The sequence below is a fragment of the Physeter macrocephalus genome, chromosome 2, assembly GCF_002837175.3.
Source record: "Physeter macrocephalus isolate SW-GA chromosome 2, ASM283717v5, whole genome shotgun sequence".
Taxonomy (NCBI): domain Eukaryota; kingdom Metazoa; phylum Chordata; class Mammalia; order Artiodactyla; family Physeteridae; genus Physeter; species Physeter macrocephalus.
The window spans coordinates 91,453,105-91,470,421 of NC_041215.1; the positions used below are offsets into that span (position 1 = coordinate 91,453,105).

At 40.4% G+C, this 17,317-nt stretch overlaps 1 protein-coding gene across 1 annotated transcript; it reads right to left on the reverse strand.

Moving 5' to 3' along the window:
- Window positions 1-16,316: 16,316 nt before the first annotated feature.
- Window positions 16,317-16,682, reverse strand: LOC129391464 (60S ribosomal protein L31-like). Its single transcript, XM_055079311.1, has one exon. It carries the CDS (start codon window positions 16,680-16,682, stop codon window positions 16,317-16,319), a length of 366 nt encoding a protein of 121 aa, XP_054935286.1.
- Window positions 16,683-17,317: the final 635 nt, after the last annotated feature.

Here is a 17,317-nt window from a genome sequence, read left to right on the forward strand (position 1 = left end):
CCTTAGAGCAGTTTTTATACTACCAGTTTCAGGAATCTAGAGTTACATGGCAGCTTGCCTCATATCTTAAGTATTTCATGTTCATTGGCCACAAAATAACTTCCATATTCTCATTTGTTTAAGAAAAAGCAGTCTTGGTAGTTGTCCTTATAGAGGTCCACCAGTTTCTTTATTTTCTGTTAATTCAATGACTATATCATGTTTGTCGTGAGGACCTTTGTTTCCTAATGGTATCATAAGGGAGTCTAGTGGAGAAGAAAGAAGAGAACCATTTTAGGAGGTAGCAAGGCATTGGGCAGTCATACAGATGAGCAAGTGATGTTTAGTGCTTAAGAGTGTGGCCTCTGAAGACAGACTGCCCAGGATCAGCACCCACCTCTCTTCACTACTATCAGCGGTACATTCTTGGAGATTTCCCTTGGTGTTCTCATTTGTAAAATGGGCATCACAAAAGGGTTAGGTATGAAGATAAAATAAATTAATACATAAAATGTTCAGAATAGTACTTGATGCAATATGCACTCAATAGATATTATATATTTCAATTAAATAAATTACACAGGAATGGATTGTAGATTTCTTCCTAAGTCCCATGCCTTGGGATTGAGCATGTCCAAACCGCATCTGAATACTCCCATCCTTTTTTTGTTTTCTTTTCTCAAATAACCCCAAGCTTGTCCCTACCCCCCCCCAAAAAATGTCTGCTATCTTAAAGATAGATAGATAGATAGATATATGGAAGAAAAAGGCGAAGCAGAGATTTTCAGGTAGGATCATGAGTTCATATATTCTACCATATACTCACTGGGTTATTGTTGAGTTCATATGTGTAAAGTGCTTAAAACAATGCCTAGCTCAAGTGTTTTTTATCTGCTAGGAGAGAAAGAGGAGGAAGAGAGTAGCAAGGACTCTGAGGGAGAACTAGCTCCAATGATCCAAATCAATTCTAAATCCTGTCTGTTTTCCCTTAACTACCTTGGGGATGCATCCCTTACCTCCAACTTCCCTGAACACACTGTGCCCCCTGCTGCAGGACCCTGTAGGTGCTAGTTGTTTCTGCCTGGCATGCTCTTACCACAGGCAACCCACCCCTCTTTCACTTTGTAACCGCTCTTCCTCCTTCAGATCTCTGCTCAGGTGTTGGTTCTTCCTGAGAGAAGTGGGGTTTGTTTTTTTTTTTTTTTTTTTTTTTTTGCGGTTAGAGCATAGGCTCAGTAGTTGTGGCGCATGGGCTTAGTTGCTCAGAGGCATGTGGGATCTTCCTGGACCGGGGCACGAACCCGTGTCCCCTGAATCGGCAGGCTGACTCTCAACCACTGCGCCACCAGGGAAGCCCGAGAAGTGGGTTTTTTTTTACTTCTCAGTTAGGTCTTCAGTCCTTTGTTATAAAGAAACTTATCTTCAGCTGTAATCATGCTTGTGATCATTTGGTTAGTCTGTCCACTTGTGGTTAGCAATCTAAAAATTTACTGAACAGTGACTGACGGCTGCTCCCATTCTCACACTTTGAAAGTTTTCTCCTCCTTCCTAACTCCTTCACTGTTCATTCTTGGACAGTGACTTAAAGAAATAGTTAGAGGAGAAAAGGGGCTGGGGGCTATATCATCTTGTGGCTACATAATTGGGGCAAAGGCAAAAAAAAAGCATAAAGTTCATTAAAAAGTGTAGAATACAGAGTTGGGAGTATTTGTAGAGATTTTCTCGTCCAACTTCTTTGGTATTGACAACATAGGGTTTTAGTCAAGGACTTTAGCCAGTTATCTTCCAGACCACAGCTTCATATACAAATAAAAAATATGTTTCAAACTATAAGAGCTTCAATGTGACTCATCAACATCTGCTTTCTTTAAGTATTTTTTTCCTCAGAGACTAAAAACCGCTTACAAGGATAGAAAAAATTCCCCCAACTTAACACATGGCAAAAGAGAAGTCTTTTATGCCATTTTTCTTTTTTAATTCCCTTGTTTTCCATCTGAAATGACTTTATCACAGGACTCTTTCATGAGGAATGTTTGAAAGGATTTTTTGAATCATAACCGTGGAACTGCTTATTTAAGTTTGCTTTAATTAAGGAAATAATCAAAGTAGCATCTACATTCAGTGGAAAGTTATCACATTTTGATATTGACCTAGCAAGTAACCCAAATGTTAAAGGACTGTAGCCTAAGGGGAGAAAAAAAATCAAGGTTTGTTTTGAGAGTATTCCCTTTTTGTCTTTCTCGTTTCTTCCTTCCTGAGAAAGAGAGAAGTTGTCTTGAAGCTACCTCCTTGCTACCCGAATCCTTCCATAAAATTTCTTCAAGCACATGAGCCATGCACTGTTTCAAACATTCTTTACTTTCCCTGTACATCTCATTCCCTCTGATAAAAATAAATGGCAAAATTTAATCAGAGAGCACAATTATTGTTAATAGGCTAATATCCTGTCTCAACAAGATAATAATATCCTTCACACAGTTCAAATCCAAGTTCCCAGAAAGTCCCTTGGGAATGACTCAGGTGGGAAAATTCAGACATGGCATCAGACTCATGGATTGAAATATATTTGAGCAGTTGAGCCTTTCTCTCCATATCATTTAAATGACACTGTGTAGATGGCTTCCTGTACTTGACTTTGGGCAGGGTTGACCTGGAGATTAAACAACTGCATAGTTACTGCCAGTAGAACAACCTAAGAACCTTAAGAGTACAAAAAATTTGTGCAAATTAAAAGTTGCTTCCTACAATAGACACCTTAAACAAAGCTAAAAGACAAAAGATAGACATAAAGAGCAATCAAAGGATTGTTATATACTATCTAGACTATATGAGGAATTTCTATAAGTGAAGAAAACATGAACAACCTAATACAAAAGCAAGCAAAAGTTGTAAACAGGAAACTCATAGAAAATTTAGTGCAAATAATCCAAACATTTGAGAAGCTAGTCAACTTCACTTGTAACCAAGAAAATGCACACTGAAAAAGCAATGTGATAAGTTTTTTATCTGCCAGATTAACAAATATTTAAAAGTTTAATCTTATCAAACTTTGGATAGGAAGTAAGGAAATTTTTTTTGTACTACTAATAAGTGTGTAAAGTGGTAATGGCATTTGTAAGATTCTGCAACACTTAAAAGTTGCCCTCTGTGGAAGCAACTTGACATCTCCCTATTCATCCTACAAAATACTTCACATATGCATAATGAAGGCATCTACAAGGGTGCTCATTGCAGCATCATTTGTGCAACAAAATGTTAAATGGTATTTCTCTGTTGTCTTATTCCCCAAACTGAAATCAATAGGTGCTAGCCCTCTCACACTGTAGAGAGATCCACTAAGGATCTGTCAAACTCAGTGCCTAACGGTACCTGAAACTTCAGCCATGATATTGGGGCCATGTTGAGAAATAGTCCAAGGGGACAAGCCAACAAGTAGAGAAAGCATCTGGGTCTTTCAGGATATCGTTAAGCCAATGGCACTAAACTTTGGAGCAGTTCTACCTGGGGATTTGTTGTTTTGAGGTAGTCAGTATTGTTGAAGGCTTTTTAGTTAGGCTTTCTAACATTCCTTACCCAATCATCCACTAACCTCTAAAACCTGATACAGTATCTTTTTCACTGACTTTAGTATTCCATCTACAGTCTTCCTCTCCACTTTAAGCTCTGTCATCCTCCCAAGGATAGACACTAAGGTATGATTCATGAAAATACTGAAAGCGAACACTAAATATTAATAAAAGTATGTTCTGAGCCCTCATCAGGTGTCAAATGTGAGATACTTTACATATATTATCCCATTTAGTCCTCGCAACAATTCTGAAAGTTGGGAACCAATATGACCTCCATTTTACAGATGAGAAAAGAGACGTGGAAAGGTTTAGTAACTTGCACAGGGTCACCCAACTGAAGAGTGATAGAGCTGGGGCTTAGAACCCAGACCACTCTGACTGACCCACTGGATCATATTCCTACACAACCTTTCCTCACTGCTTTCTGGACTTTGGAAGCTGAGCTCCACTCCACGAGGTGACCCCTCTGACAAGGTCCCCCTAGACTTCATCTCACTTGGTGTTGCTCCACTTCTAAGATCTTAAAACCCCTGAGAATCCACATTCTAATCTCAACTTCAATTCCTTCCATATCTTCATGATCATCTAACCTGTTTTTAATCCTAATGGTATCCATATGTGTCTTGAACTCTCTCTTTTCTTCAATATATTCTCTGTTCTGGGTTCATTTGTTATGTCAGTTATATACCAAGCCATGTTAGTAACTTACTATTAATTACCACATGGCATCCCTTGCCATTTTTATGTTCCCTCATTTCTGCCTCAGCATTATCAAGTTTAATATAATGCAAAATATGCTTTCCCTACTCTTCCTCCTGAAGATTGATCATTTCTAGGGAAAGTCAATAGATTTGGTCTACAGGATATCATTAAACCAATGGCACTAAACTAATTATCTAATTTCATCTAAGCTCTCTACTGCCCCAGAAATTATTGAATTCAGCTACAGTCAGCTTTGCACAGCAGCCTTTCCATACAGCTTTCCTTGTCCTTCAGTTCCCACCCACTCCTGGCAATCTCTCAGAATACTGTAGTCACTTTCTTGTTTACCAGTAAGATCCAAGATATCTGATGGAGACCTCTTGCAATTCCATTTGCTCCATCTTAATATCTCTTGGTAATTTTAATCTGCCTACTCCTTTGCTTTACTCTGGCCTCCAAGAGAGGCTCATGTCTCTGCTTTTACAAAGTTCAACCTAGCCTCTATTCCCATTCTTCCCTGTTTCCTCTGGATCCCTATTCCACCAAGGACCTCTCTTGATGATGTTTTCATTTGCTTTCCCTGTTTGAGTTTCTACACAGATTCTCTCTCCTTACAATGATCCTTCTCTTGACCTTACTACTGCCTCAGTTACTGCCCTGTTTTTTCTTCTCTTCTTTGGAAAATATCTTTTAAAAGCAGGCTACCATTGTAGTGTTCAAATTTCCTACTAATTTTCTCAGAATCTGGATTCTACTCTTGGTTCTCTTTCTAAAACTGTTATCTCAAGGTCACCAATTACCCCATAATTGGCAAAGCCTACAGTTTTTCCTCAAGCTTTTATGTACCATTTAGCAATGTTGAACATCCCTGTCCTTCCTGCAGTGTTCTCCTTTCTTGGGACTGTGATGGCTATCATTCTACTTCTGCATCACTCATCTTTTCTTATGAATCCCTTCCTGGCCTCTCTTTCTTCTCCCATCTTCAATGAGCAAACACCTGGTAAGGTTCATCAGGCCTCCTTATTCTCTATACTCCCTCAAGGTTCTCAATTATTATCTCTATGCATGTATTCTAAACTCCGTACCTTAAGGCCCCAAACCCTAATTTCCTAATACACAGAGCAAAGTGACCTCTAGATATCTTATATATATAATATATATTATAATATATTATATATATTATATATATTATATATATATATATTTTTGTGTGTGTGTGCGGTACACGGGCCTCTCACTGTTGTGGCCTCTCCCATTGCGGAGCACAGATATATATATATTTTTTTGTGTGTGTGTGTGTGTGTGTGTGCGGTACACGGGCCTCTCACTGTTGTGGCCTCTCCCGTTGCGGAGCACAGGCTCCGGACGCACAGGCTCAGTGGCCATGGCTCACTGGCCCAGCCGCTTCGCGGTATGTGGGATCTTCCCGGACCAGGGCACAAACCCATGTCCCCTGCATCGGCGGGTGGATTCTCAACCGCTGCGCCACCAGGGAAGCCCTTCAATTTATATTTTAAAACTATCTATCTATCTATCTATCTATCTATCTATCTATCTATCTATTTTCTAAGTAAAATACGCATTGAGAAAATTCTTTAAAGAACCCACAATTAATAGAGAGGTAACAACCAAATATCTACCTAATGCAATGTAGTTGTAGTAGTAGTATTAGTAGTAACAATGTAATTATAATAATAGTACCTAACATTTAGAATCTTGACTGTATGCTGAATACATTCAAGAACTTATTGAATCTTCACAACAGCTCTGTTTGGGAACTACAAGTGCTATCCTCTTAAGAAGTTCTATGCATAGATCATCTCATAAGTCTTTACAACAACCATAGTTGTTGTAGTTATTCTTATTATCCCCCATTTTAAAGATGAGCAAACGAAGGTTTAAAAAGATTAATCACACAGCTAGTAAATGACAGAGCCAGTATTTGGACCTGACTCTGTAAGGGTGATAATGATGGTGATCGCTATCGTTTCTTAGCACCAACTACATGTTAGGACCTGTGCAAGGTAGGTACATATGTTATCTAACTTCGGAAGTCTATGACATAGGTTTTCCTTTTGCGATGTTAGGAAACTAAGGCTGAGAAAGATTAAAGTAAAAGCCCTAGGTTACAGGGCTAATAAATTGTAAAATTGGTGTAGTACATTCAAGGTGGCAACAAATTCTTTGCAGAATTGGAGGTGGAGTCTATTTCCCTACCAACTGAAGGACAGAATGGAGCCAGAAGTGACTAGAGTTATTCACTTGAATGTCCCAGTAACATCTCAAACTTAGTATCTAAGTCTGAGCTCATTGTTTTATCCTTCTAACACAAATCTTTTTCTATTTGCTTTATTCGGATAAGCCAAGGCTTAGAATCATACAAATAGGGAATTGAATCTCAGTTCCACCTCAGTTATTCCCATTCCCTTATCTCTGAATTGAAACTGCCTTATGTATCATTGCCTGATTCATCTTCTTTAAAAGCAACTCTAAAGTGAGTACCTTGTTCAAAAATTTTCCATGTGTTTCCACAGTATGGTCAAAGCCTGTCCAGCCTCTTCCCCAACTTACTAATACTCTAAGTTTCAGCCAGAATGAATTACTTGTTGTTTCTCCACAGATATCTCCTTGCCACCCTCCCTCTCCTGACACACATACTCATGCTTTTCTGCCTTTATGGCATTGCTGTGTGTTTAAAATGCTCTCTCCCTTCCCCATTCAATCTGTCAAAGTAATAACCACATTAAATACTATCTCTCCCATGAGTTTTTTTTCCTGATGCCTCCAGGAGGAAGTGGTTTCTCCCTCATTTGAATTGCCCACAAAATTTTCTTTTCTTTTTTATTTTAATTAATTAATTAATTTATTTATTTATTTTTGGCTGCATTGAGTCTTCACTGCTGCATGTGGGCTTTCTCTAGTTGCGGCTTTCTCTACTCTTTGTTGCCGTGCACGGGCTTCTCATTGCAGTGGCTTCTCTTGTTGCAGATCACGGTCTCTAGGCATGTGGGCTTCAATAGTTGTGGCACATGGGCTCAGTAGTTGTGGTGCACGGGCTTAGTTGCTCCGTGGCATGTGGGATCTTCCTGGGCCAAGGATCAAACCCGTGTCCCCTGCATTGGCAGGCGATTCTTAACCACTACACCACCAGGGAAGTCCCCCAAATTTGCTTTTCTTATTTTAATTATTCATCCTGTGTTATAGTTACTTCTGAAAAGTTATCATTCTTTTTACTAGATTTCAAGCTCCCCGAGGAAAAGAAGTTACCTTAGTCATTAATGTATCACCTACAGAAACGTCTGCGAACCTTACACATAGTAGGTTTTGAGAATTTGGGGACCCAATAAATAAAATATTATTCTCCCTCTGAGTCAAAACCAACTGAGAAAAAGACATCCTAGTCATATGGTGGAGAAATATAAGCTTTGTTACTGCTAAAAAGTAGATTGGAAAATAGGTCCAAATAATGGATATCATAGCTCTAAAATAGTACACTTATCCTCTACCTTGTCATGGAAGAGCTAGACAAACTCAAATCTTCCCCACAGGGCCAGGCCTGACTGTTGGTGGAGAGCCACACCAGAATGTATCTGGTCAGCACAATCCACTGACCACACAGCCCAGGTCCTTCTCCCAAACCCTCTAGGGTGAGAAGTGATTGACCAGGCAGAGACCTGAGGTATTTGGCAGTTGAAGTCCCTCCACATGACAACTTGAAGATTGGCCTTGAAATGATGAAAACTGAAAGGACAGTCTATCTTCAACTAACACCCAACCAGATTAACCAGATTTATGGAATAAGGAATAGAAGAAAAATTATTTAATATAGAGAAACTTAGAGAGGTACATGAAAGTAATAATAATGATAGGGCTAGGGGGCAATATATACTGAATTTTACAATGAGTTAGGACATTGTTCCAAGCCTCTAGAAAGAATGTACTAATATTATCTCCCCTCTACAGACAAAGAAACTGGGATATAGAGAGGTTTAAAAATTTGTCCAAGCTCACACATCCAGTAAGTGGTAAAGCTGGGATTCAAACACAGTCTCCCTCTAGAACCCAACTGTTTATAAGCTGAGAAATATTAATGACCCTTTTCATATTGCTGTGCTACCTAAACCTCCCCAGCTTATACTCCACTTCCCTACCCCCAGCAATTCCAATAACTCAAAGTTTCTCTTTGTCACAGTTAGGTTATCATTGGTTTGGTAGTCTGCAGATGAAGAATGTCTGTTATTGTGTGATCAAACCGTTATACGGTTAGGCATGTGGGATCTTCCTGGGCCAAGGATCAAACCCGTGTCCCCTGCATTGGCAGGCGATTCTTAACCACTGCACCACCAGGGAAGTCCCCCAAATTTGCTTTTCTTATTTTAATTATTCATCCTGTGTTATAGTTACTTCTGAAAAGTTATCATTCTTTTTACTAGATTTCAAGCTCCCCGAGGAAAAGAAGTTACCTTAGTCATTAATGTATCACCTACAGAAACGTCTGCGAACCTTACACATAGTAGGTTTTGAGAATTTGGGGACCCAATAAATAAAATATTATTCTCCCTCTGAGTCAAAACCAACTGAGAAAAAGACATCCTAGTCATATGGTGGAGAAATATAAGCTTTGTTACTGCTAAAAAGTAGATTGGAAAATAGGTCCAAATAATGGATATCATAGCTCTAAAATAGTACACTTATCCTCTACCTTGTCATGGAAGAGCTAGACAAACTCAAATCTTCCCCACAGGGCCAGGCCTGACTGTTGGTGGAGAGCCACACCAGAATGTATCTGGTCAGCACAATCCACTGACCACACAGCCCAGGTCCTTCTCCCAAACCCTCTAGGGTGAGAAGTGATTGACCAGGCAGAGACCTGATGTATTTGGCAGTTGAAGTCCCTCCACATGACAACTTGAGGATTGGCCTTGAAATGATGAAAACTGAAAGGACAGTCTATCTTCAACTAACACCCAACCAGATTAACCAGATTTATGGAATAAGGAATAGAAGAAAAATTATTTAATATAGAGAAACTTAGAGAGGTACATGAAAGTAATAATAATGATAGGGCTAGGGGGCAATATATACTGAATTTTACAATGAGTTAGGACATTGTTCCAAGCCTCTAGAAAGAATGTACTAATATTATCTCCCCTCTACAGACAAAGAAACTGGGATATAGAGAGGTTTAAAAATTTGTCCAAGCTCACACATCCAGTAAGTGGTAAAGCTGGGATTCAAACACAGTCTCCCTCTAGAACCCAACTGTTTATAAGCTGAGAAATATTAATGACCCTTTTCATATTGCTGTGCTACCTAAACCTCCCCAGCTTATACTCCACTTCCCTACCCCCAGCAATTCCAATAACTCAAAGTTTCTCTTTGTCACAGTTAGGTTATCATTGGTTTGGTAGTCTGCAGATGAAGAATGTCTGTTATTGTGTGATCAAACCGTTATACGGTTACATCAATAAAGAAACCCCAGATTGGTTTCCAGAATCTAGATGCCCTTCAAGTAGCAAAAGGCATTCTCCAGTCATTCTATTTTTTTACTGCCCTGGTTTTCCATTGTAAAATGTGTCTTTAAGTGATAAAATCTCTTGTCTGGAGATGGCTCCTCTTTACCCTCACTCCCATTCTCCAACACATGAATGTGTTGGGTTTTTAGAAGTTCAGTTTACTACTAAGATACTTCGCTTAACTAAGAACACATGATAGAGGCTGTGTGGCATGTAGGCATTAGCCCGGGAATGAAAAATTCCTTGCTGATTACATGCAGACCTGACAGGCTAGACTGATTGTCTCTTGGGACTTGCTGAGTTAGCACTACTCAAGAGCAATGTGCTATGAAAAGAAGTAGGTATCCACAGCTCCCAGTTATTGAGGTCAGTTGCCTCCTATGCTGCAACCAGTATGAAACTCCAGAAAGACACTGGCACACAAGCCTAACACCAGATAACAAACTCTGCCCAGCATTACTGCAAGCAGGGATGTGACTGCCTCCACTTGAGAAGTCCCAGAATACCCTAGGATGCCTGAGTAGGATGGGGTAGGGAGGGGAATCAGGATAAGGTGAAGAGAGCAACACACCTGGACTGATTTTTATAGTGCCACAGTTATTGCATCGCCTTTTGATGGCTGCTTTAATGAAAAGCAAGGTTTAAATTATCTTTGGAACGTAGACAAAAGCTGGATAGAAGCTGATATGCCCCACCGTCTTTGAACAGCCCTTCCTAAACCATAGTCGAGGCCTTGGACACCCCTTAGGAAGAGTGACAGTTTCACTTAGCTGCTCAGGGAATGTCTCAGTATCTGCCTCCGACCTTCCATGCCTTATCCCACTGTCTTTGTTTTGGCATATACAGTGTCATTAGTATTCAACAATATTTATTGAGCAAGGAAGGAAATAAAATAACACAGCCCCTGCCTTCATGAAATCTGTAGTCTAGACTAGAGGAGAATACACATTCCTCTGTAAAGCACTTAGAAAGTCCTTACCTCATAGTCAGTGCTACACTGATATTTATTATTATTATTATTATTTCCTATTGCTTCTTGCCTATTCAAGCTTCAGAGAATTCAGCTTCTCTGCTTATTCCTCATAGATTTATATCTTGTTTGGACTCTGATTTTGCTTCCTGGCATTGTCTTGTATCACCCTGACCTCCATGTTTCCCAGACAATTGGTCAATTTCCATATGTCTCTCCATCTCTATCTCTCTGTCTCTCAAATACACACACAGGCTCCTGCCAGAAGATCAGAGCTCAAGTTCAGTAGCTCAGATCTAAATGGATACTTCTCAACCTTTAGATTGATGACTTTACACCTTAGTTCCAATTGAAAGGAAAAAAAATTCTCTGTCCTGCTCTGGAAAAAATTGTCTGTGCCCAAAAGAATAATAGTGTGGGCCTATCTGCTAAAAAACAGACTGGTAAATGATTAAAATCAATTACTTGAAATTTTGTTTCTATTTAAAATGGGAGTGGTGAATGAGCAATTGTTCTGTTGAAGGATTGTATACATTTTTCCAGTCAGCAGGATGTTGTTCAAATGTGTTTCTAAAGAACACGAGTTACAATGATTTCACACTTGCCAAAAAGAATTATAATTCCTGTTTTGAAGCCAGTGGAAGCTCAAACGCTTCTGACTGTGTGGGATCTGACTGGAAACAGAGCCCTTAAGTGAATGAATCAGTAAATAAATCATTTATTAATACTGACACTATGTGGGGCAATCAGTTAGACTCCTGCCTTCTAGCAGCTTGCGGGGTAACGGGGACAAATGCGTTGATATGAACAACATCATTGACACTGAACAGTAGTTTGAATTATATCCAATGAGTAGGATCGCTCAGTACTGCTAAGACTCTCTAAACTGGAGTGTGGGACAATTACTAGTGCCCTTTAGCCTCTAAGGAAGTTTCACACTTAATGCCAAAGCAAGGGTATGTTTCTCAGGGTTCCCACTGTGTATAATACAGTAGCATTTCAACAGTGCCTACAACACATGGCAAGATAAAATGAGGGGTAGTGTAGTAAACACTTTTTTCTGGCTATGCACATCTATTTACCCTACTTCTGGTAACAGCCCACAATTTATGTTTGGGGATTGACCTCCCCTCCCCCCTCAGTCCATGTGGCTCCTGTGCAGATAATTCCACTTTCAACTCTGGAGGGTGTTATGTGACCCAGACTTGGCCTGAGCCAAGTTACTAATTCACAAGCAGGTCAATCATGCTAATGAGACTCCAGGACTTTTGTTGGAGCCATCAACAAAAAAAGGTGGAAGACTTCTTCTTTCCTGCTGGACTCTAACCAGAAGAGTTGTGAGACCCGGGCTGCTGCAGCTCTCTTGTCACCAAGGGGGGACTTAGAATGGAGCATGAGCATGTCACACATGAATCTTCATATGGAGATTAAAAAGACAGAAGCCAAGGGCTTCCCTGGTGGCGCAGTGGTTGAGAGTCCGCCTGCCGATGCAGGGGACGTGGGTTCGTGCCCCGGTCAGGGAAGATCCCACGTGGCTGCTGAGCCCGCGCGTCCGGAGCCTGTGCTCCGCAACGGGAGAGGCCCCAGCAGTGAGAGGCCCGCGTACCGCAAAAAAAGAAAACCAAAAAAAAAAAAAAAAACCAAGAGCTTCCTACTCCTGGGTTTTTTAGTTATGCAAGCCAGTAAATTCCTTTCTTAGTTAGTGTTTGAGAATTTTGTGTTTTGGTTTTACCTAATGCAACTGGCAAGTGTGGTTTATTTTCTCTTAGGCAAACAGTGGCTGATTCAGGAGCTAGTCCTTAAGGAAACTCCCTTTGTCTCAAATCCACTGAGTCAGTGCTGTTTCTTCTCCAGAACCCATGACTCACATGGCTGCAGCCAAGGTTGTTGCTCCCCCTTAGAGGAAATCTCAAGTCAGATTTTCTTTACCACCCACTTGACCTTGGAAGTTCCCCAAGAGCCAGTATAGGTGGGATTCTATCACCCTCTCCCACCTTCCCACCTCATGGTACTGCCCCTTACTTGTTGTGGGACCTTGGAAAACCCTCTCTTTGCCTCCCCCTTCTCCTCTCTCACTGGCACCCCTGCTGGAGTCCTTCCTCTCAGCACTGATTGTTGAGGAAGTGTCTTGCCTCCCCATGGAAAATGTGAGCATATCTCCTAACATTCTGTCCTGTGGACAAGTAGTAATTGTTAACATATGTTGAATGCACATTAGGAGACCATGACTGCTAAAAGTTTTACATAGATTATTGCATAATCCTTTCAACAACCCTGACTTGTCAGTTTATTATTCCCACTTTACAGGTCGGGAAGTGGAGGCATAGATCAGTTAAATAAATTTTGCAAGGTCACACAACCAGTAAGCATAAAATGGGAAGGAATATCACATCCTTTTGTGAATCTTGGTGTGCTTTTCTGGACTCCACCCAGATACTGATAATTCATGTACGTCACAGGACTGGAAGGGGATGTGGGAGAAGGAGCCCAGGGTCAGGCAGAGACAAGACAACTCAATTAAGTAGAGATAAAATAAAAGAATATATGTAAGATCTATCCGGGGTGGAAAAGAACAGAATAATAATGGAAATAACATTTCAATAATAATGGAATAACTTCCAATTTGTAATTGTTCATAGCAAAGACTATTCTGGAAAGATGTGATGCCTCACAAATTCATGTATCTTTTATCTTTGAAAGGCACCTTTCTGGAAACCTTATCTTGTTATGTGCTCTATCAACATTCTTTTCCTATCACTGCGTCCTTACATATTTATTCCAACTCAGCAAATGTTTGTTGCTTGTTTATTATGTACCAGGCACCACGCCAGGCATGGGGATACAATCTCTGGCAAAAAAGGGTTAGTGTGCCTGCGTTAGTGGAGCTACACCGTCAATCTATATATTATACAAATAGGTGTAAGCTTATGAAAGAGAGACAGATGGTCACATCTACGAGAGCCTAGGATAGGAGACATGCCCAGTGAAGGAGGCCAAGCAAAAGAGAAAGAAAAAAATAAAAGATATATATTTGGAGGGCATTTGTTCAGGCTCTTAGTCCTCATGTTGGTTTCAGTTGAGACACTCCCCTTCATTATTTTCTTTCTTATCCTTAACTTCTTAACACTTTTACATCCTCGGCACTGAATGTCCACACTTTCCCACAACCCCACACTCACAGTTCCTGCATTTCCATACCCTTTCTCAAGCTCCAAGTCTCCAACCTTGGTCCCAATCAAAATGTATGTCTTTATGTCTTTGTCCCATTCCCCAAGGCTTTTTCTGTTTTAAAATCATGTGGTTATGTTTTAAAATCACTGTACAGATGTGGCAAAGGCTGCCAACTGCCTGGCCAATGTTTGCTGGTCCCTTCTTCTTTAGTATTAGAATTTTTACTTTGATTTATTAATGTGCCTACCTGAAAATACTGTATTTCTCAACCTCCCTTGAAGCTAGGTGTGGCCATATGACTAAGTTCTAGCAAAGGAGATATAAGCAGAAAGGTTACATGAAAGCTTCCAGAAGACTTCCTGAAAAGGCAGCAAGTGTGGGCTGTTTTGCCTCTCCTTCTTTCCTATCTCTTCCTCTTTTTTAGCTGGCTAGATTATTAGTACAGTAAGTAAAGTTTTTGAAAAAACACACTCCTATTACTCTTTCTGTGTCTCTCAACTCTCAGTGCTCTACTTAGGAAAACTTAACACTTGTAAGACCAGATGTGTGGGTTTTCCACATGCTGATCAGTTCTGTGACACCAGTTGAGTGTTCTAAAATATAACTCAATTCTGACACTACCTGGAGGTAGCATCACATCCCACAGGTTAAGGGTTCTGTCCCACAAGACTGCCACTCCCACACCCCCACTGATGCCAGTCGCAAGCCCAGGTTGTCATCTGTGCTTCTGACAGACAGCTATAAACCAGAGGTTCCCACAACCCCCTCCACGTGTTCAATTAATTTGCTAGAGTGACTCACAGAACTCAGACAAACAGTGTAGTACTAAATTACCAGTTTATTATAAAAGGAAACACTGCAGGAACAGCCAGGTGGAAGAGATGCACAGGGCAGGTATGTGGGAAAGGACGAAGAGCTTCCATGCATTCTCTGGAAAGGCCGCTCTCCCAGCACCTAGTCAGGGTTGGTTACCCTGGCAACCAGCTCCCATCGTTATGGGTTTTCCAAAGTCACCTCGTTAATATAAACTCTGATGTAGTTGAAAGGTGCTTGTTATGAATAACCAAAGATACCTTTATCTCTCTGATCACTTAGGAAATTCCAAAGGTTTATCTCTCTGATCACTTAGGAAATTCCAAAGGTTTCTGTGCCAGAAACCAGGAAGAAGACCAAATATATATATTTCTTATTATGAATCACAATATCACATGGTGGCTGGAGCTTGAGCAGCTATTTTGATCCTTGAGGTGATCTTGGAATGGAAGTCACTAGGACATATCCAACAAGAAAAAAAGGAGACTGAATTTTTGAGGGTGTTTTGGAGCAGAGTTGCTGTAATGGCCTTAGGCTGTGTAGCTCCCTAAGGAAAAAAACTCTGATCATGTTTAAGCCACTGTTGTTATGCACATCTGTTACACTTCTAGGAATACCCCTTCAAAAGAGGACACATCATTAGCATGCAGCTTTTTGCTCTTCTTTACTTCTACTTCTTGCCTGGAACATGGACACCAGAGCCAAAGCATTGGCAACTATTTTAGCCAACTCTGAAGATGATAAATAGAAAGAGACAGGGTGCCTGAGACTGGAACTGCCTTGCCAGCTCTGGACTTATTTTCTGTGAGAGAAATACAAAATTCTCTCTTGCTTGAGCACTAGTATTTCAGTTCTTTAGTACTCTAGCAGCTGAATACAATTTATAACATAAAATCTGCAATTCTGTAAAGAATCTCCTGTATCCACCTAACACAGCAAAAGCTTTCGTTTCCTTTTTTTTAATGTCTATTTTTTTTTAACTGGGTTATAGTTGCTTATGTTGTGTTAGCTTCTGCTGTACAGCAAAGTGAATCAGCTCTATGTATACATGTATCCCCTCTTTTTTGGATTTCCTTCCCATTTAGGTCACCACAGAGCATTAAATAGAGTTCCCTGTGCTATACAGCAAGTTGTCATCATTTATCTATTTTATACATATTAGTGTATATATGTCAATCCCAATTCATCCCACCCCCCTTTACCCCCTTGGTGTCCATATGTTTGTTCTCTATGTCTGTGTCTCTATTTCTGCCTTGCAAACAGGCTCATCTGTACCATTTTTCTAGATTCCACATGTATGCATTAATATACGATATTGTTTTTCTCTTTCTGACTTACTTCACTCTCTGTGGCAGTCTCTAGGTCCATCCACATCTCCACAACTGACCCAGTTTTGTTCCTTTTTATGGCTGGGTAATATTCCACTGTATATATGTACCACATCTTCTTTATCCATTCATCTGTTGATGGCCATTTAGGTTGTTTCCATGTCCTGGCTATTGTAAATAGTGCTGCAATGAACATTGGGGTGCACGTGTCTTTTTGAATTATGGTTTAAAGCTTTCTTTTTTGTGGTTTTACAACTTTATTTTATAATCAGCTGTTAGTCCTCATCCACATTGGCCGTAGATCTTTGACAGTGGTGATAGGTATGTAGATAACCAACGTATAGAGCTTGCTTGTTTGGTGAATCTTCATCCTCGTTATGCTTTCTGGACAACCACACATGGGAACAGTATGGGACATTCCTATTCCTTTGGCCCAGACAGCTTTGTTGAGCCTGGTGTGAAAGTGCACATCTGGAGTTCCCATCTCCTTTACGGCAAATTTCCAGATCTCTCTGAGTGCCTGAGGGCCCCACTTCTTGAAACCCACTTTGTGGATGAGCTGGTGAATGTCAAGGGTGTATCCTCTGGTGTCTACCTCCTTGATGGAAGAACCACTCTTCTTTGCCTGAGCCATTCTCCGGGACCAGGTTGGAAAGGAAGAGAGTGAGGTATTGTGGGAGAGGGAAAACATTTTTAAGTTATTGAAAACTCTTTGTGATTATTGTTGTTAATGCCAGCATCATAGTTCATTGCATAGGTGCAGCATGATTTAAATATACAGGGCCCCATTTTCAGATGTTCACAACTTTTTCTTTCATTTACTTGCCATTCTAATCCATACTTAGAAAAGTGTCCTACATTCAAGTATGATTATTATACATGTCATATCCTCCCAATACTCACAGTTTTCATGTTTTCAGTTTTGTCATACCAGGCTATTTCATGAAGAAAGTTAAATTGGGTCTGAATAAATGTAGGGCACCGAGAGGTGCCCTCTCCACCTGCTAAGGGATGAGGACTTGGGTACCCTATTAAAAACAACTGCATTCTACTCCAACAACCACTCAGTGCATCTCTCTGCGATCTACTACCCGGGTGCTATTTCAAACCTTCTGCTCTAGTATTCCTGATTCCAGACTTTTGCTTGATGACTAGATTTTGTCTATTTGCCAGATTTCTTCTGATGACACTTCAGTTGCACTATCTGCCTGGATTTTCATTTTCCTTTAGACGCTGTATCTCTGTCTGCTACATTTCCTACAGCCTGGG

Excerpts from the sequence above, each read along its gene's own strand:
- LOC129391464 (XM_055079311.1), bottom strand. The coding sequence starts at position 16,682 with ATGGCTCAGGCAAAGAAGAGTGGTTCTTCCATCAAGGAGGTAGACACC.